Source organism: Staurois parvus, unplaced genomic scaffold, assembly GCF_062004578.1.
Source record: "Staurois parvus isolate SC_StPar_1 unplaced genomic scaffold, SC_StPar_1.0 ptg000114l, whole genome shotgun sequence".
Classification (NCBI taxonomy): Eukaryota; Metazoa; Chordata; class Amphibia; order Anura; family Ranidae; genus Staurois; species Staurois parvus.
Genome location: NW_028317910.1, coordinates 7,742,619 through 7,764,104, shown reverse-complemented (window position 1 = coordinate 7,764,104; position 21,486 = coordinate 7,742,619). Strand labels below are relative to the sequence as shown.

The following is a 21,486-nucleotide window of genomic DNA, read 5'->3' as shown; positions in this document are numbered from 1 at the left end:
CCTCCTGAGGAGCCTTAGCTCCTCTAAATACTGAGCACCTGCATGCTGTACCAAGATTTAACTTCAAAACCAGTCCTACCCTTTCTATTAGCACAAGGTTTGACCTGCAAAGGCAAAAAAGCCATCCCCAAAGCCCTCTTCACAATGAAGGTACATCTTCACTCCTAAGAGTGGGGAGACGTCTGTTAGTTTGCATCTCTCTGGGTCCCAGATGTCCTAGATCTGTGGAATCAATCAATGGTTTCAAAAGGGTATAAGATGTATAGTTATCCAAAACTCTATTGCCTTACTGCTTTCTTTTTTCAAATCAACCAAAAGCTGTCCAAGGACAGTCAGATTTGCAGAATGCTCTGAACCACCTCCTATTAGGGCGATGTTGTACCAGTAATACCAAAGGCCAGGTTCTAGGGATTCTACTCAATCCTGTTCATGGTACCAAAGCCCAAGGATTTGTCCTATCCTTGACTTAAAATCCATCTACAAATTCCTTCAAATTCCAAAATTTTGCATGCAATCTGCAAGGTGAGCAATTGCCGCTCTGACACAAGAGAAACGCATGGCATGCATGGACATCCAACATCCAAGATGCTGATCTGTGTGTTCCCATTTACCCACCCCATCAGTGATTTCTATAATTTGTCATGGCAGACAACCACTTTCAATTTGTCGTACATCCCTTCAGCCCATCCTCTGCTCCCAGGGTGTTCATAAAGGTCTTAGTGCCATTGCCTGCCCTTCTCAGAACCCAGGGCATTCAAATGACTGGCTAAGTGGTTAGCACTTCTACCTAGCAACACTAGGGTCGTCGGTTCAAATTCCAACCATGACACTACCTGCCTGAAGTTTGCATGTTCTCCCTGTGCATTGTGTGGGTTTCCGTCGGGTACTTTGGTTTGCTCCCACATTCCAAAGACAAAGGTTAATTGGCTCCTGTCTAAATTGGCCCTAAAATTTACAGTCATGGCCAAAAATATAACCGCTGCGTTTCTGTCAGATAATGCACCACTTTGGCAGAAAATTGTTGCAATTACAAATGTTTAGGCATTCTCATGTTTATTTCTTTTGTTTGTATTGGTATGACACAAAAAAAGTGGAGAAACAAAAAGCCAAATCTGACACATTCCACGCAAAACCTCAAAAATGGACTGGACAAAATTATTGGCACCTTCCCAAAATTGTAAGAAATAATTGCATTCCAAGTTTGTGATACTCCTGTAATTTTTAATCTAACTCACCTGTATCAATTGACAGGTGCTGACAATATAGAAATCACACTGGCAACCAGTAAAATGTTGAGAAATTGACTCAACCTTTCTGTGGTGTGCCTCTGTGTTCCACATAGAGCATGGAGAAGGGAAAGAGCAGCAAAGAATTGTATGAGGATTGGAGAACAAAAATTGTGGAAAAGCATGGACATTCTCAAGGTTACAAGTCCATCTCCAGACATCTTAATGTTCCTGTGTCCAATGTGCACAACATTGTCAAGAAGTTTACTGCCCATGGCACTGTAGCTAATCTCCCTGGATGTGGACGAAAGAGAAAAATTGATCAAAGACTGCAACAAAGGATTGTTCGAATGATGGATAAAAAACCTCAAACAACTTCCAGAGAAATTCAAGCTGACCTTCAGGCACAGGGTACAACTGTGTCAACTCGCACTATACGTCTCCATCTGAAGGAAAAGGAACCCCACTGCTGACACATAAACATAAAAAAAACAGATTGGAGTTTATCAAAACGTACATGAGGAAGCCAAAATCCTCTTTGGAGAATGTGCTGTGGACAGACAAAATAAAATTACAGCTTTTTGGTAAAGCCCATCATTCTGCTGGTCTCAGAAAAAGAAATGAAGCCTTTAAAGAAAAGAATACAGTCATAGTGGAGGTTCACTGATGTTTTGGGGTTGCTTTGTTGCTTCAGGCACTGGATGTCTTGACCGTGTGCATGGCATTATGAAATCTGAAGACTACCAAAGAATTATGGGGTGCAATGAAGGGCCCTGTGTCAGAAAGTTGGGTCTCCATCAGAGGTTGTGGGTTTTACAACAGGGAAGTGATCCAAAGCACATGTCAAAAAGCACCCAGAAATGGTGACAAAGTGCTTGAGAGTACTGAACTGGGCAGCAATGAGTCCAGATCTCAATCTGGAGCATCTGTGGAGAGATCTCAAAACAGCAGTTGGGTAAAGGAACCCTTCCAATCTGTGAGACCTGGAGCAGTTGGCGAAAGAAGAGTGGTTCAAAATTCCAGTAGAGAAATACTGGTCAGTTCCACTTCCACTACCTAGCTTAAAACGAGAGCATACGGAACTGATGGATTCAGATTTTACAGATGCTGAACTATCAGCAGCAATCAAATCATTAAACCCAACCAAAGCACCAGGTCCGGACTTATTTTCAGGGTTTTATTATAGAAAGTATGTGGATATCCTGATTCCTCACCTCTGATCATACTTTAATGAGCTGCAGAGGGGGATCCAGTTACCGCCACATGAGAATCATGCGATGATACATGTAATCCCCAAACCAGGCAAGGACCATGGAGATTGCTCGAACTATTGCCCGATTTCGTTAATTAATGTAGACTTAAAGATCATAACAAAGGTCTTGGCAAACCGGCGCAATACTTTTCTATCATGCTATATACACCCAGACCAAGTAGGGTTTGTCCCAGGCAGACAGGCCCCGGACCAAACGAGGATACTCATAGATATTTCAGCGATTCATTCTGATTGGGATAAACAAGGCCAGAGAAAAGGTATGCTTCTGTCTTTAGACTTACAAAAAGCTATCGATTCCTTGTCTTGGGATTACCTTTTTTATGTCCTACAAAAGTTCGGGTTCAGTTCCAAATTTTGACTTTGCTAAGCGCACTTTATAGTGGACCTACAGCTCATCTCTGGATAAAGGGTTACAGCTCCCCATGTTTGCTAATAGGCAGGGAAACACGTCAGGGATGCCCCCTGTCTTCCCTGCTGTTCATCTTAGCAGTAGAACCCTTAGCCATCAGCATTTGAGAAAATAACGATATCCAGGGTATTCCCTGTGGGGGAATGACACACAAATGTGCGCTATTCGCAGATGATATGTTGATGCTTCTCTCCTCCCCAATTACCTCTATTCCTAACTTTTATATAGACCTGAAATCCTTCTCCTCGATATCTGGTCTTTGCATTAATCACCACAAATCTGACGTGATGAACATCTTGGACGAGAAAACGGTCCAGGCCATTCAAAGCGCCTTCCCATTTAAATGGCAACAGGTTGCTCTTCTCTATTTAGAAATAAAGTTAACTGTACAAACAGAATTTCCCCCACTATAAAACACTCTCAGAAGTTTTGGCATGTTGGTCAATTAGCCCACCATCATGGTTCGGCAGTCTGCACTCGCTCAAAATGAATGTGTTACCTAGATTGTTTGTTTTTTAGGACGCTTCCAGTGCCTATAAATATATGAGACCTAAAGAAGTTCCAACGCTCAATATATGCGTACATTTGGGGAAACAAGAGACCTAGGGTGAACAAAAAAAACCTTCATACCCCTAGGCTACAAGGGGGACTGGGGGTCCCTGATCTGCTACAATATTATTACGCAACTCAGATAGCATCCCTGATCATTCACCATACGAAACACAGCCGCCCCATTTGGATGTGGCTTGAAGCTTCAATCTTACCTACAACCCCAGTCTCCCATTTGCTATGGCTCCCATCCAAAGCTTGTCCTCCACTCCTATGCCCCACTTTATCATTCATAATGAATATGTGGGATAGGTTATCCTCAAGACATTTGTTTCGATCAGCCCACACCCCACTCGCTTCAATATTGGCAAACCCCGCATTCACCCCGGGTCTCCTCCCCCAAGCATTTACATGGTGGATAAACAAAGGGCTTTTACGTATAGCAGATTTTTATGACCATAGAGGGATCAGGACCATCCGCTATTTTAAAGAAAAATATTATATGCCACCCACCGAATACTATCGTTATACCCAAATAGTTCATTTTATATCCTCGTTGAAGGTTCTGATCTCATGACTACCATTTTTATGGAACGCTTATGTTTGAATATCAATAAATGCTCGGGTTACATATTAAAGGTATACATTACATTGTCCTCTCAGGATGGCAAACTACCATATATGACCAGATGGGAGCAAGATATGAATGAGTACCTTGACCCTGCAGAATGGCACAAAGTAGCCCCCAGGGGCTGCCAAAGCAATTTTGAACACATCTTTAATTGAGGCTACTTACAAAGTCTTACTAAGGTGGTACATGGTTCCAGCCAGGATAGCCCAGTGGATACCAGATGCTTCCTCAAAGTGCTTCCGAGGCTGCGGTCAGGAAAGAACGGCTTATTATGTTTGGTGGTCGTGCCCGAAGGTCCATAGATTCTGAAACTGCATCTATAACCTCCTTTATTCCCTTACAGGGGTGAATTTGATTAAATCCCCGTGACAGGCTCTATTGGTCTGTCCTGCGAAAGGGACCCCAAGACCATCTCAATGCCCCTAACATTTATTTTCATAGCGGCAAGTATCACAATAGCGAGATGTTGGAAATCGCCTGTGATCCCTTTTGACTTAGTAAAGTCTAAATTGTCCTGGATAATGTTGAATGAATGCTTATCTGCCATTCTGCAGGACAGGTTATCAAACTTTGACAGAACTTGGGAACTTTGGATTGACTATCTTACAGGCTCCACTCAATTGGGTTAGCTGAAAGCCCCCTTGAGCCGCAGTAATGACTCGCTGATTCTCCCTTATGCCCCCCCCCCCCTTTATTTTCCCCTTTCACTTTTCTCTTCTTTGATTCCTCTTTACCTATTTCTTCACCTTTATCTTCGGTCGGTTTATGGTCTGTCGGCCGTTATGGAGAGGGGTGTGGGACCACGTGCCGATAGGAGCCAATGGGATCAAACCTCAGGGCCCATGGGTACTGGGAGCCTTCCCCGGGCCCCGAAAGGAGGATCTCGGTTCAAGGGGATCCCATGAGAGACTTAATGAAGACAGTTAAGAAATGTAGAAGTTTAGCATCTTAAGCACTAAGTTGTAATATTGTGTGTAAGAATGTCACTTCATGAACGTGTCGTGCCATGACACCCTTCTTATAATTTTTCTGTATTGTTTTGTACTTATTTGTACTATTGTATTGAAGAATGAATAATACAAAAACTTAATAAAAATGAATGCAAACAAAATTCCAGTAGAGAATCTCATTGATGGTTACAGGAAGCGATTGTTTTCAGTTATTTTTTCCAAGGGGTGTGCTACCAAATATTAAATTGAGGGTACCAATAATTTTGTCCAGTCCATTTTTGGGGTTTTGCATGGAATGTGTCAAATTTGGCTTTTTGTTTCTCCACCTTTTTGGGTCATACCAATATGAACAAAAGAAATAAACATGAGAATGCCTAAACATTTGTAATTGCAACAATTTTCTGGGCGAAGTGGTGCATTATCTGACAGAAATGCGGGGATACCAATATTTTTGGCCATGACTGTATATGTATGAGTGTGAGTTAGGGACCTTAGATTGTATGTAAGCCCTTTTGTGGGTTAGGGACTGATGTGAATGTACAATATATATGTGTAAAGTGCTGCGTAAATTGACTATATAGAAGTACCTCTAATACCTTCTTTTGAAGGATTCATCTCCCTTGCAACTCTCAGCAAATGTCCAAAAGACAAGTCAGCTGCTGAGTTCTGGGTTTAATGGTTGCCTCCTTTGATGCTAATTCCACTCAAAATAAGCACCCCCATCTGTCAGCATGAAAAAAAGTATCTTTCCTTGGACTTACCCATTTCTTATCCAGTCAACAAGAACTTTCTTGTCTTGAAGGATCACTTCTTCAGCTCTAAAGCTAGATTCACACTCCTGTAATCCGATTTTGATCTGAGATTCAGTACATTTATGTAGTTCAATTTGGATGCTACTTTGAAGTGGCTTACAAATTCTATGGGGCCAAAATCGTGTTGGAATTGCACCAAGGTAGTACAGAAACCTTTTCCTTTTTCGCGATGTGCTGAGTTATATTGATGTGCATGGACACCATTGAAACAATGTGATTTCCATTGTCATGCAATTCCGTGTGCCTCAAGTTGCATCTGAAATCACACTAATGTGAACAGTCTTAAAGTGGGAAAATGTTTCCTTCCCTACAATTGGAAAGTTCTTACAACAGACGCAAGTCTGTCAGGCATTGGAGGATTCTTCCAATCCTTGACAGTTCAGGGAACATGGTCAAGATAGAAAACCAAATTCTCCATCAACATCTTGGAGCTCAGAGCAGTCGAGTGTCCCTCCAGAACTGGACCCCCTTCTAAAAGGGACTCCCAATTCGAATGCAGTCAGACATTGCTACTACATTCCACTACAGTGGTATACATCAAACATCAAGAGGTCATGAGTAGTTTGGCTGAATAAAGGAAGCAAACCAGATTCTCTCATGAACAGGAACTCGCTGCCCAACAATTTCAAGAGTGGACCGCTGACATGCTGATTATCTCATCCTCCATCACTTGGACCAAAGGTAATGGTCTCTTCATCCAGATGTGTTTAATCTGATATGCCAAAAATGGGAAACTCCAGATGTGGACAACTCAGATTCCATATACAACAAACTACCTATGTTTGTGGCCAGAAACAGGGAACTTCTAACTCTGGCCTTGGATGGTTCAATTATCCTCTAGTCTCAATTCAGGATGATATATACCTTCTCTCCACTGAGAATTCTCTCTCCCTGCTCTACAAAATAGAGCAAGAGAGGGAAATGGTGATTCTTGCACTGAACCTGGAACCCAAACATACGCAGATTCAGACTAGCAGATAATCCCTGGCCTCTTCCCAACAGGCCAAATCTGCTATCTCAAGGTCCTGAGCATGTGCAGCTTTCCCGCAAGGCTTTGTTCTATCAGCAGATGGATTGGGGACAGTAGAAGAAGGGGAGGATCAGAGAAGACAATATCAAACATCCTTTTTACTAAACCCTTAGGTTCCACAGTAAGTATAACAAGCATTTACTGCATATACAGACTGATTTTACTGTTGTGGATTTAGTAACACTTTAATAGTGTGGCTGTTGAAACTCGGGCCTTTAAAAAGAGAGGTATTTCTGAGTCTATGACTTCTACCTTCCTGAAAGAAAGAAAAAGGGCACTTCCAGGAAGATCTATTATACCTGGAAATCTTACTTTACTTGGAGTGAGCACAGTCAATTCAGTCCCAGAGATTATTCTGTGCCTCGCAATCCAGCCTTTCTGCAAACAGGTTTTGACCAGAGTCTAGCTCTTAGCACCCTAAAGGGGCAGTTATCTGTCTTATCCATCCTTTTTCAAAGGCCTTTGGTCTCGCACTCTATTGTGTACATTTTTAACCATTTCAATACCGGGCACTTTTACCCCCTTCCTGCCCAGACCAATTGTCAGCTTTCAGTGTTGACGCACTTTGAATGAAAATTGTGCGGTCATGCAACACTGTACCCATAAAAATTTTTAGCATTTTTTTCACACAAATAGAGCTTTCTTTTGGTGGTATTTAAAGTGTTACTACACCCAGGACCCTGCATCCACTATATCCGGTCTCCCACAGTACACAGAACATGGAAATGCAATTATTTTAGTAAATATAAACTGCTAAATACCTTTTTCTCATCAGCAGTTAGAGCAGTCTTGTGACTATCAATAGTTCGGCCCAGCACTAGCTAAAACTTGTAGGAGGAGTTTTTTTTCTGCTCTAGGAGTATGCAAAACCCCTGACCTCTGTCTGGACAGTGCTGATTGGCCCAGTGCTGATCACATGCATTCTCCCAAAAAAAAGCATGTACAAAATGTCCTGTCCTGTGGACAAAGCCAGTGACAGATGCGCCACTATTCGGCTATGTGAGCAGCACCTTCTGACAGGACGTCATATGATGCTCACTTAGAAGTTATTAATTAACCACTTGCTTACTGGGCACTTTCACCCCCTTCCTGCCCATGACAATTTTCAGCTTTCACCCCCTTCCTGCCCATGACAATTTTCAGCTTTGAGTGCTGTCGCATTTTGTCTGACAATTGCATGGTCATGCAACACTGTATCCAAATGAACTTTTTATCATTTTTTTTAAACAGATAGAGCTTTCTTTTGATCTTATTTAATCACCACTGTTTTTTCTCCTGTAAAAGTTTGCAAATAAGTAATTTTGCTTCTTCACTAATGTGTGCTGATGAGGGTGCACTCATGGGCACTGATAGGCTACACTGAAGGGCACTGATATGCTGCACTGATGGACACTGATGGGGCTACACTGAAGGGCACTGATATGCTGCACTGATGGGGCTACACTAATGGACACTGATAAGCTGCACTGATGGACACTGATGGAGCTGCGCTGATGGGCAGTACAGTGGCTAAATGGTTAGCACTTCTGCCTGGCAGTACTAGGGTCATTGGTTCGAATCCCAGCCAGGGCACCACCTGCCTGGAGTTTGCATGTTCTCCCTGTGACTGAGTGGGTTTCCTCCGGGTACTCCGGTTTCCTCCCACACTCCAAAGACATGCTGGTAGGTTAATTGGCTCCTGTCTAAAATTGTCCCTAGTATGTGTATGTATGAATGAGTTAGGGACTTTAGATTGTACGCCCCTTGAGGGTTAGGGACTGATGTGAATGTACAATATATATGTAAAGCACTGCGTAAATTGATGGCGCTATATAAGTACCTGAAATAAATAAACAATGATAAGTGCCCTGATTATCAGTGTAAATGTCCCCTGTCACAGGAAAGCCGGTTATCGGATTTCCTTTCCTCACGCTGTGACAGCGCTGAGAAAAGGAAATGCTGATGACCAGCATTTGTTTACATGTGATCAGCTGTGATTGCACACTGCTGATCACTTGGTAAAGAGCCAACATCATTGGCTCTTTACCCTTATTGGTGATGCACTGTGTCCAAAGAGCACAGCACACCACCCCGTCACCACGCTGTATGCACCTGGGGGTGCCCATGCGCAGCAAGAATGGGAGGATGTCATATGATGTCCTCCCAGAACAAGAGTGGTCTCACCCAGCTGTCATTGTGGCTCTGAGGAAGAGGCAAGTCCTCAAAACGCGTCAGGCTTTTGGATGTCTAAACTCCCTATTGCGGACTGTTACTCAGCGCGGTGTTGACCCAGCTGTTCTTTATGATGTGCCTTGACTATATTGTCATTTGTGAGTACAACACCTACTTTATTTTTTATTAAACATTTTTTATGGTAATGCACTAGGCCTGTGCGCCCTCTGTTTTGTCTTTCGTCATTGTACAATAGGCGGGCGGGAACCAGTTAAAGTATTTCTTGTGTTAAGATTCCCCTACAGCACCCCGTGCTTCCCTTTTGATATAAATTTGGTTCTCTCTGAACCTGCAGAAACCACCCTATGAACCCATCAGGGATATTCCTTTAGAGATTCTTGCGAGCAAAGTAGCCTTCTTAGTAGTCATCACATCTATCAGATGTGGCTCTGAATTTCTATATAGAACCTTTCCTTATACTTCACAAGGACAAGGTTGTATTACACCCAAGACAATCCTTTCATCCAAAAGTTGTTTCAGCATTCTATCTCAATGAGGACATTATTCAACCATCCTTGTGCCCTGCTTCTAAGCATCCAAATCATAATGAGCATTTTCCTCCTGCAGCTGCTGAATGCCAGTGGAAGGGAGAGGAGGAGAAACCGTCTTTCAATGGTTGCAAGAGGAAAATGGAGAGGATCAGTTCCTGTATATGCCCCTCTTGTCCAAGTGTAAAACAAAATGTGACAGGATGGCCACATAGGCCCCCTGGAGCATGGGATGGTGTTGCCATTGTGCTACTAAAGTGTTTGAATATGTAAAAGAAGCCTTACTGTCTTGAGCCCCCTAAAAAGGCTGCTTTCACACTCATGTGCTAATGTTTACCGACACCATGGGTGCAGCACAGTGCACCTGCGGTTTTCCTGTGGGTTAGCTGCACTTTGCCATAAACTTCTATTATATTTTGCGGGCGTGGTGCACTTCCTGAAAGCGCACCAATACTTCTGCATTCAGGAGTTTTGGTGCGCTTTCAGCTTGTGCACCAAAACTGCAGGATATAATAGGAATCTGTGGCTCAGTTCAGCTAACCCGCAGTAAAGTCACAGGTGCAGTGTGATGCATCCACAGATCAGTGTGAAATGCCCCTGTACCTCTGTGTCTGTGTGTGAAGAAGGAGAGCGAGTAGCTCTGGCTGCAGGTGAGCACAGCGCTGGATTGATAGGATAAGTATATAGGGAGGTGAGGGGGCTAAACACTTGCTGATACATTTTTTTTACCTAAATACAGGTAATGCATTGAAGGTAAAAAATGTCTTTCCTTTGGAACCTTTTTAAGGTGTTCTATGGTAACAGCATAGAACTTCATTTTGTTACATCAGCATTGTAATAGCAATACAATCAATAGCTATTTTTAACAATCCCTTTTGTATTGTGAGTTCTGCCTGTCTGCAGACCATCTCTTCCCACAACATCTTGAATTCCCTGCATGCTTTGCAGCTTCTCCTTTGCTTTTTTTCCCCTTGATTCCTAAGGACGATATATCCCATAGTACCTTTCTGCCTGCAAGCAGTGTTTTCTGTACTGACTCTGCCTCTTGAAACACCTCCCCCAAAACAACTCTGTTGTTCAGAAGGCAGGCTCTGTGAAATGTGTGACACGGTAGTGCCTAATCACAGGCCATAGTGAATATGTGTTACAGAATTCAAGTTAGTAAATTTGTGGAGATCTCCACAAAGTAAGTTTATAAACTTCAAGATCATTCAGATTAATAGAAGTAGGTTGCAGATAATTGAAATATGACGTGGAAATTAATATACAGTATGATTTTACATTTTTACCAATGACAAAGAAATTGATGAATAAATAGTCACATAATAGAAATGTAAAATTTGCTCTGGTCCATAGGGGGGATACAGTTGTGAGAGTAGAAGGGGTTAACAACATCCATCATCACAAACCATGTATTTCTTTGTCAGAAAACAACACAGTGTAAGCTTTATTTTCCGTTCAAATTCACCTTTGCTCTGTCTTCCTTAGTGATAATCCCATGGCGGATATTTACGGCGCCAACCTCTACAATCGCCACCTACAGACACAGCGATCAGAAGCTTCATCAGGCCGTCCACAGAACTGTGAGTCCATACTGGTGTGCACTGGTGTTTATGGAAATCAGAAGGAGGTGCCAGCAGACCCAAGAGAGAGCATCACAGAGACCATTTTCCACGGGCATCGTGATTTCCAGCTGGAGCCTGGACTGGTGGAGGCATGCCATGTGGTGCAGGATGTTGGGCAGGCTGTGGAGCTGGTGCTGAAGAAGGAGAGCTGGATCCCTGAATGAATCTGAAAGGGGCGATGACACCAGTCCCTGTGTCACAAATTGAGGGAACCTGGAAATATTTTCCGCATAAGCCTAGATGCTGCGGATGGGGAGGTCTCATTATGAACTGCAAGGAAATCTATTGGCCAGGATGTCATGCAAAAAGATCACTAACTGGTTAACAACACCTTTATTCTACGATAGACTGAAGTGGTTTGTGTTTCTCCTGTGGAAGGTGTGCACCATACATCACGCTTTATCAGTGTGTCAGTTTCTTTGCCATCCATTAAGAGACACAAGAAGTCTTCACCTTCAAGTTATACCACCGCCTACAAAGAAGACTTCTTGTGTTCCTCAATGGACTCAAAGAAAGAATGTTACGGTGAATATAAAAATCCTATTGTCCACTTAATTAAAAACGAGGTCTATATGTACTCGCATGAAACCGGTTCTTATGGGGGCACCAACACAAACCGCTCACTAGGAGGATCCTATCCCTCCCATTGCCACTCATAACCACAAAGCTGGCATGCATTCCAAGAGACCAGATGCGACAGGACCGGATGTGAAGGCAGCAGCTCAGCCTCAATGCATTTCACGCACCATGTTTGTGTTGATCCCCCATAGGCACTCCACCCAGCTCATTTTACTGATGCCTTTCGCCCCCTACTGGGCCTTAATTATAAATATCCATAGAACCCCAATAGGGTGCAAAACTCAGCAGAGGAGCTGGGTGGAGTGTCCTCAGTGCTGGAACAATAAACTAATGGTGTGCAGCTTCCTATAATGGTGTGCACTGTAAATCTGAAGTGCTATTGTGCCATTGCTCAATGCATTGGTATCGGATAGTTTTAACTTTTCTCATTGAAGGTTTAATGCCCACACTCCTGTTTTTGTGCTGAATCAGCCCACTTCCCCATCCTCCAATCCCATGGCCAGGAATAAATCCTGCCACACAAAGCCACTCTTTCTGTGCCTTATCCCAATATTACTATGCACTGTAAAAAGATAAACGGCAGTTTTATTACATCGTAAAGAGATGTAAATTCAGGGATATTGAGATTTATTTGAATTCAAATTTTAATGATTTTTATCATGTTTATTGTTTTGCTCTAGTGAATTTAGATTGTTAGGGTTAGTCATTTCTTATTACATTCTATTTACATTTTTATCTTTGAATCTTTGTTTATTGCAATTTTAGAGACTAAACGGAAGAACAAAAACAAGGTACAGCTTTATTATATCATGCAATAAGGCATCTTATGGGGTATGAGACATAAACCAAACACAGCCAAAACTGATAACCCCTGTGTTCAAAGCCAGCTCCGTAAAGACCAGTGTGGTTTGGGGGAACTCAAGTGGCCTGCACAGGGCTCTGAACTCAACCATACTGAACACTTTTTGGGTGAATTGGAATGCTGATTGTGAGCCAGAACTTCTCAGCCAACATCAGTACCTGAACTTCTAAATGAGTACAAATTCCCACAGACACACTCCCAAAATTTTGTGAAAATCTTTCCCAGAAGTGTGGAGAATTTTATAGCTGCAAAGTGGACAGACTCACTATTAATGCCCATTGTTTTGGAACGGGATGTGTGACATGGTCATATAGTGATGATCAGGTGTCTACATACTTTTAATAGTGTAGTGTGTCTTTCACAAGAGTGTGTGGGTGGTGCAGAGGAATAGGTCTATCCCTTTGCACACCTCACTGTACATCCACATGTGGCACTCAGCAATTGCAGGCATATATTCATTTTGAATGGTATCTCAATGCACTAAAGAAACGCACCTCCTACATACTCACTACTGTGCGTGCACTGCATTGGCAAATGGTTGCCACACACTGCACTGATGATGGCCAAAAAACAGCTGTATAGTTTATATTGTTAGCCTATATTTGCACTATATAACAGTGAATCTGGATGTGCATTGGGGACATATAGTACTGGTTTGCATGACTGTGCCCCTTGTCCTGAAATGAGGAATAATGCTCTTATTTTTGGGACAGGTGAATACCTTATGTACTAAGAAGGTTTAGTGTGCTATCTCTTCCAGCTTTGTTGCAGACTGTGCTCCTCTGCTGTCTTTTCTTCATTCAGGACATGCTCCCTGCTTGACATTTCCTAAATATTTACAAATTGAAGAGTCACACCTCTTTTATGCCATTAAATAGAAGAGGTGTGAGGTGGGGTGATTGTCTACATTTGACTGTGACCATCATGAATGTATTTCTGGGGAGGATTTTTTGTGTTGATTTTACTTGACAATAAATTTTTATTGAGATCAATAATTGCTTTATGTGTGGTCTCCACTTAAAGTTCAGAGTGGTTTTATTATAGAGTAGGTCTACTTTTGGCGTAGGACAAGCAATAAAAGCATAATTTACAATGTCATAAATACATCTGGAACTTTCATACCTATGCAAGTGCATTACAACATTGAAACTCGATGTTTGTTGATGTACATTGCTATACATGCATTTCTGCATTTGCTTGTCCATTACATACCGTGAAGGAAATAAGTATTTGATCCCCTGCTGATTTAGAATTTTTGCCCACTCACAAAGAAATGATCAGTCTAAAAATTGAATGGTAGGTGTATTGTAACACTGAGAGACAGAATAGCAACAAAAAATTCAAAAGAAATGCATGTCTAACAAATCATGCACTGATTTGCATGTTCATGAGGGAAATAAGTATTTGATCGCCTTCACAAAACATGACTTAGTACTTGGTGGCAAATTCCTTGTTCGCAATCACAGAGGTTTGACGTTTCCTGTAGTTGGCCACCAGGTTTGCACACATCTCAGGAGGGATTTTGGCCCACGCCTCTTGGCAGATCCTCTCCAAATCATTAAGGTTTGGTGGCTGACATTTGTCAACTCGAACTTTCAGCTCCCTCCACAGATTTTCAATCAGATTAAGGTCTGGAGACTGGCTAGGCCACTCCAGGACCTTATGTGCTTCTTCTTGAGCCACTCCTTTGTTGCCTTGGCCGTGTGTTTTGGGTCATTGTCATGCTGGAACACCCATCCATGACCCATTTTCAATGCCCTGGCTGAGGGAAGAAGGTTCTCACACAAGATTTGATGGTACATTGCCCCGTCCATCGTCCCTTTTGATGCGGTGCATTTGTCCTGTCCCCTTAGCAGAAAAACACCCCAAAAGCAGAATGTTTCCACCACCATGTTTGACAGTTGGGATGGTGTTCTTGGGGTCATAGGCAGCATTCTTCCTCCTCCAAACACGGCGAGTTGAGTTGATGCCAAAGAGCCTGATTTTGGTCTCATCTGACCACAACACTTTCAACCAGTCCTCCGCTGCATCATTCAGATGTTTAGTGGCAAACTTCAGACGGGCCTGGACATGTGCTTTCTTGCGGGCACTGCAGGATTTCAATCCTTGTCGGCGTAGTGTTTTACCAATTGTTTTCTTGGTGACTGTGGTCCCAGCTGCCTGGAGATCATTGACAAGATCCTCACGTGTAGTTCTGGGATGATTCCTCACTGTTCTCATGATCATTGACACTCCACGAGGTGAGATCTTGCATGGTGCACCAGACCTAGGGAGACTGACAGTTGTTTTGTGTTTCTTCCATTTGCGAATGATTGCACCAACTGTTGTCACCTTCTCACCAAGCTGCTTGGTAATAGTTTGGTAGCCCAGTCCAGCCCTGTGTAGGTCTACAATCTTGTCCCTGACATCCTTGGACAGCTCTTTGGTCTTTGCCATGACGGAGAGTTTGGAATTTGATTGTCTGATTGCTTCTGTGGACAGGTGTCTATTATACAGGTGACAAAATGAGATTAGCAGTACTCCCTTTAAGAGACTGCTTCTAATCTCAGCTTGTTACCTGTATGAAAGACACTTGGTAGCCAGAAATCCTGCTGAATGATAGGGGATCAAATACTTATTTCCCTCATGAACATACAAATCAGTGCATAATTTGTTAGACATGAATTTCTTTTGAATTTTTTGTTGCTATTCTGTCTCTCAGTGTTACAGTACACCTACCATTTCGATTTTTAGACTGATCATTTTTTTTGTGAGTGGGCAAGCATTCACAATCAGTAGGGGATTCAATACCTATTTCCTTCACTGTAGATGCTCAGTGCATTGCCAGATAAGTGGACATGACTCCTCTTTTTCCCACCACAGGTGTCTATTAGTGTGATGTGATGACGATCATGTGCATTTTTAGCTGTGTTGATGCGAGTTGAGAGGCTATTAAAAAAGAATGGACACACCATCAAATGCACTCACAGCACAAGCAACCAACATACACCATCACACATTGGGGCAATAATGCATGCATAAGTTTAAATCCACCCTTAAAGTTGAAGTAAACCCAATAATCAAAATCTCATTAAAATAATGCCTAATGATCCTGTCATTATAGTTTTTGTTCAGGCACTTCCTGTTATAGGGTGACAAGTGTCCTGGTCAGAGTGGCTGTTTCAACACACATTACACAGGCATGGTCCACCCTTAAAAATTCCATGCAGCAATCGCTGGACTGCATGCAGGAAAATGTGTATGCCACAACGCACAGAGCAAACTGAAAGCCATTCAGTTAGGGTCCATTTACATTTTTGCAGTGCGTTAACGTCGTTTTGTTAATAAGCATTATGTTAAGACAGCCCATTGAAATAAATGGGCTGACAATAAAACACAGCATCCTAAATGTTGTATGTGCCACAAATTCTATAATTCCCCTATGGTGAGTGCATAGCCTGGGGTGCAATTCAAATAAATGGCACCATAACATGTACGTTACCACAAGGCAACAGTGTAAATGAGCCCTGAGGATTTACATCTAATTTAACTTTTGCTTAAAGAAAAACATTTTGCACAAGTGATTAAAAAAATGATATAACAATATAAACTTTGAAAACAATAAAATAATTGAAAACCACAGATGTTTCCCTTAACCCCTTCATGCCTAAGGGTAAAACAAATCTTAAAGCCTAAGTAAAATTTTACAACTTTGACATGTGTTAGTAAAACTGTACATATCACAACTACTTTGTACATTCAGGTGGATTATACCTTGTTTTTTTCAGGACAAATTGGGCTTTTATTTGGTGGTGAATGGTAATGGATATCTCTTGATTTTGTTTTTATTATCAAAGGAAAACTGGCCCAAAATAGCAAAAAAAAATTTTTTTTTTCAAATGTAGCTGTGTTTCTTGTTACTACCATAACCTACCACCAAAGAACAACCCAAAATAAATTTTACAGCTCTTGACAATCGCAGCGACACCATATATGTGCATGTTATTTGTTGTTTGTACCTGTACTACAGCCCAGAAACAATAGTGCGCATTTTGTTTTACCTTAAACACACTGATATCAATAAAAAGAAAAAAAAATCCTGACCTTGACCCAAACAGTAACCCTGGCACTGAACTAGATCAAACCTTGATCTAGGTATTTTTTATTTTATGTTTTAATATTTATTTATCTTTTTTGTCTTACAAACAGTTGTTTTTTTTTTCTCTCTGCAAGAAGAGATAGCGGTACAATGTATCTCTCTCCTTCATTCAGAGAATACAAAAACCAACGGGGGTGGGCTTCACCATGACTGATCACTGTGATAGCCAATCAGAGGCTATCGCAGCGACCATATGACCAGGAATCTGGAGTCCCGGGTCACGATCGTTAGAACGGGACCCGGGGCTCTCAACGATACCCTGGTCTTTGTGCTGGGAGCACGCTGTGCGGCGTGCTCCCAGCACAAAAACAGGTATGCAAATATGTGGCCCCATGGAAAAAAGCCCAGTTCTGTGAGGCCGCTTATTTGTGTTACATGGGCTTGAAGGGGTTAAGCAAGTGCCGTGATTGTATATGAACTGTAAATGAAGAGAAGAAGTGAAATTGAAGAGTTCTAAAGACGTAGAGACTGTCAGTTTGATACACCTGTAAGAGACAGATGAGTTTAGTCATTTTTCTATGTTCGGCCTGAAAACGTTATGTGACCCAGTTATGTCTCTATGTGTCTGTGTGCAACCGGTGGGTAAGGATCACACTGTGCTGTATAGCTACTGCCTGGCAGGTTGGCCTGTAAAAGGAAAGCTCCACTTTTTTCCACAATGCCCCACCACTGTTTCCAAAGTCACATTATTTCTAACTTAACTTATTTTCAGAATAAGATTTAACCCCTTAAACCTTGCTCTAGTACATTGCATGCAGTTGCAGAGACCCCCATTTTGTTGAATAGGCCACATTCAGCGGGCACTACTGCCCATCAAGCATGAAAGCAAACAAAAATATGGAATATGTACAGCACTGGCTGCTACCATTGCCTTAAGAGGGAAAGGGGGGGAGCAGCACAAGTGTAAAAAAGGCCTAACTGCTTAAAAACGCTAAATTTTATCAATATTTACTGCAATTTTCCTTTCCAGATGCCAAGCCATGGCAGCATACTGGTGATATAGCTTTGCCCCTATATCCACCCACAGGACCTATGTAAATCTATAAAAGTCTGTCTGAGAGCAACCATACAAGATCAAACAAGGGAGGGCCAGATGAGGTCTAATGCTTTGTACAGGGATAGAATGATATCTCTTTCTGGAGTGTATACCTGTTTGAATACAAGAGAGGATTTTGCTCGCTTTAGAAACCGCAGCTTGGCATTGCATGCCATTATTAAGCCTGTGATCTACCAGAACTCCCAGATCCTTCTCCACCATTGATTCCCCCAGTTGTACCCCCCCCAGTATGTATGATGCATGCATATTCTTAGCCCCCAACTGCATAACCTTACATTTATCAACATTAAACCTCATTTGCCACATAGTTGCCCAATTAAACAGCGCATTGAGGTCGGCTTGTAAATTGGAGACATCCTGTAAGGACATTATTCCACTGCACAGCTTGGTGTCATCTGCAAAGACTGAAATTGGATTTTTAATCCCAGACCCTATATTGTTTATAAATATATTAAAAAGTAAGGGTCCCAACACTGAACCTTGGGGTACACCACTGACAGCCCTAGACCATTCAGAGTATGAATCATTAACCACTACTCTCTGAATACGATCTTTTAGCCAGTTTTCTATCCATTTACATATGGATTTTTCCAAGCCTGTAGACTTTACCTTACACATTAGCTGTGTGTGGGGAACTGTGTCAAACGCTTTTGCAAAATTCAAGTATACCACATCCACAGCCACCCCTCTGTCCAAGTATACCACGTCCACTGCCACCCCTCTGTCCAATTATACCACGTCCACCCCTCTGTCCAAGTATACCACGTCCACCCCTCTGTCCAAGTATACCACGTCCACTGCCACCCCTCTGTCCAAGTATACTACGTCCACTGCCACTCCTCTGTCCAAGTATACCACGTCCACTGCCACTCCTCTGTCCAAGTATACCACGTCCACCGCCACCCCTCTGTCCAAGGTTTTGCTCACCTCCTCATAAAAAGAAATCAGATTTGTTTGACAACTTCTGTCTTTCATGAATCCATGCTGTCTGTTGCTTAAAATATTTTTTTTCCAGCAAGAACTCATCTATGTGTTTTTTTATTAAACTCTCCAATATCTTCCCAACTATAGAAGTTAAACTAACAGGTCTATAATTACTTGCTGTGATTGGCTGATTAGCAATTTGTTTTTTCAAGCAATTGAACAGGTGTACCTAATAAAGTGGCCAGTGAGTGTAATTATTCAAATTAAAGCCCTACTTTTCTGAAAAAAAAGTGTATGCTACCTTAGGGTAGATTGTAAAACCTAAAATATATCATTTTCAATATGTTGCCAAAAAAACAACATGGCGGTTTTCAGCAATTGACAGTCAGAATGCTCTCCCTTGTTTCTGGGCCCTTCCATGTTCCAACCAGGTGATTAAGGCATACTTATGTTATCCTTGTGTACAGGAAAGTACTGTACTGAAGTACTGAAAATATTGTTGCATGTCGAATTTACACCTTTTTATAAAATGTACCTAACTTTGCTACCAATTGCATTCTGAAAACACGTGCTTGTCTTGTCTGCAACACAGCTCTGCTCACAGCCTGGTCTCACAGGACACACTAAAACAATGGGGAGCCATAGGCTCCTGCTGCTATCAGTCAAACTCTCATGAAGAGGGAGCAGGGGAGTAGGCTTGTCGGTGCACTGTCTGTCTATATAGATGCACACAGCCTGGCTTGGGAAGGTGCACGTACAGTTGCTTCCATAGCACCCAGCTTGCTAAGGTTTTTTTTGTCTTTTACTATCACTTTAACTAAACCCTTGCAAAAATATACTTTGTTATTTAGAGCACTGTAGGTAAAAATTTTCCCTCTTATGTCTTTGTTTAAAAAGTACTCTTTTCTCCTTTGTTTTATCCCCCTGCAAAGTCCACATCCTGCCTACTCTTTGTATGTAGCACAGTATGTAGTAGATCATAGTTTACTATAGTAACTTTATTGCAGCATTTATATACGCTCAAAGTATAAAGAATAGAAAATTGGACTTTTTCAGGTGTCAAGTTACTCTCAAGATTGGAGACATTACTAGTTATGTTACAACCAGTGTTTACTTTGGCTATGTGGATCTTGAAAATGCAGGATTTATACACCATGAAAACCCTTGCTGCTGCCCGTAATCACAAATGTGAAAAAAATCAGGTAAACATTGTTTAACTCGGTAGACTCTAGCTTATCCTCAGAGCTTGTGAATGCCTTTACTGGAGAGTAGTCAAATGCCCAGGACTATACAGGGGTGTATTTACCACAAGGCAAACAAGGCATTTGCCTAGGGTGGCATTTTTTCAGGGGGGCAGCTCTTCCCCCCGAAAGAAGGGATGGAAGAAAGGACACACACAGCATGGGGACCAGGTGGGATCCGAGAGAGAGTGCAGGCCACTTGATGGTGTATGCAGAGCCTGACTCTTGTTCCCGGGGATGTGAAGGCGAGTGTCCTCTCTCTCGGCAGGGTGGGGGGGTTGCCAGTGTGTATGGGGCGATGGTAGTGGAAGGCTCTCTCAGATGTGTGCTGTTGGTCAATGTCAGGGTCTTATCGTGGGGGATACTTGTTTGTAGCCTAAATACTGAACTTTGCACTTAAAAATTGTAATATTTTAACTTTTGGACATGCTAGTAAAAACTTGGCTTGTCAGTGAATATCAATCCGGTAGGTTGGCAACACTGGTACTATTGTAGCAATACTATTTCATTTGGGTACAGTGTTACATGACCGAGCAATTGCCAGTTAAAGTAGCAGAGTGGTGAATAGCAAAAAATGGTCTTGAAGGGCGTAAAACCTTCTGGAAGTTAAGTGGTTAACCTGGTGATCCTGGTAGTAACACACTTCCTATCCCTGGATGACTACACTTTCTCTTCCACTGAATCTATAGTGGGAGCCATGGTGGTTACCTTAGGCTACTCTCCTGATTCGGACTACAAACATCCCCTCCTCCCTTCATCTCCATTATATGGGGACCAAAAAATTAGTTGTTTACAGATGATAGTTTGTAAGGAGCAGGGGCAGACTGACAACTCATGGGGCCCCCGGGCAATAGGGGATCATGGGGCCCCTGTGTCCTTGCCCAAACTCAAAAAATCCTATGAAAAAGGTACCAGGGGCATCTCATGGGGCCCCCTACTGACCTCGGGCAGTGCCCAAGTTTCCAAATAGTCAGTCCGCCCCTGGTAAGTAGGTAGCTTGGAGCTGTGCAACATAACGGAAGTGACAAGGGCACTGCATTTCTGACAGGATCAACATGTATTCTCTGTACTGCTGTGTCCAAGACGGTGACACGTTGGGCGGAGCCTAAACATGGCGGCGTCGGAGAGCACGATGTGAGTGCTCTCCGATAAACCTCCAAAACTAACCTCCCGAGACCCTCATGGAGTGAAGCCCTACCTGCTTGAGGAGGGCTCCAAGCGGGGAGAGACTGGCGCGGGGAGAGGAGAGCGGGCACGGACCTCCGGAAGGTGATCTCGCTGCGGAGACTCCAGTGCAGCTGTCGGGTTGCCGGGGAGACGAAGCAGGGCGGTGTGAGCACTCTGCTCGCTGCAAGGCATCACTGGGAGGCAGAGACGCCGGCCGGCTCCCTGTCAGAGCGGCAGCGACATGACGGCTCCCCCTGTGCTACAGGATTGGAAAGCCGTGCGGCCAGTGGAGGAGTGAAGCAGGAGAAAGGGAC

At 42.7% G+C, this 21,486-nt stretch overlaps 1 protein-coding gene across 1 annotated transcript in view; it reads left to right on the top strand.

The window, feature by feature from the left end:
- The window catches only part of HDHD5 (haloacid dehalogenase like hydrolase domain containing 5), a 50,802-nt gene extending 37,162 nt beyond the window's left edge, over window positions 1-13,640 (top strand). The window contains exon 8 of the mRNA XM_089671841.1: window positions 11,068-13,640. Coding sequence (XP_089527967.1) covers window positions 11,068-11,368 — 301 coding nt within the window. The 3' untranslated portion in view covers window positions 11,369-13,640. The remainder of the gene's footprint in view (window positions 1-11,067) is intronic.
- The last annotated feature ends 7,846 nt before the right edge of the window (window positions 13,641-21,486 follow it).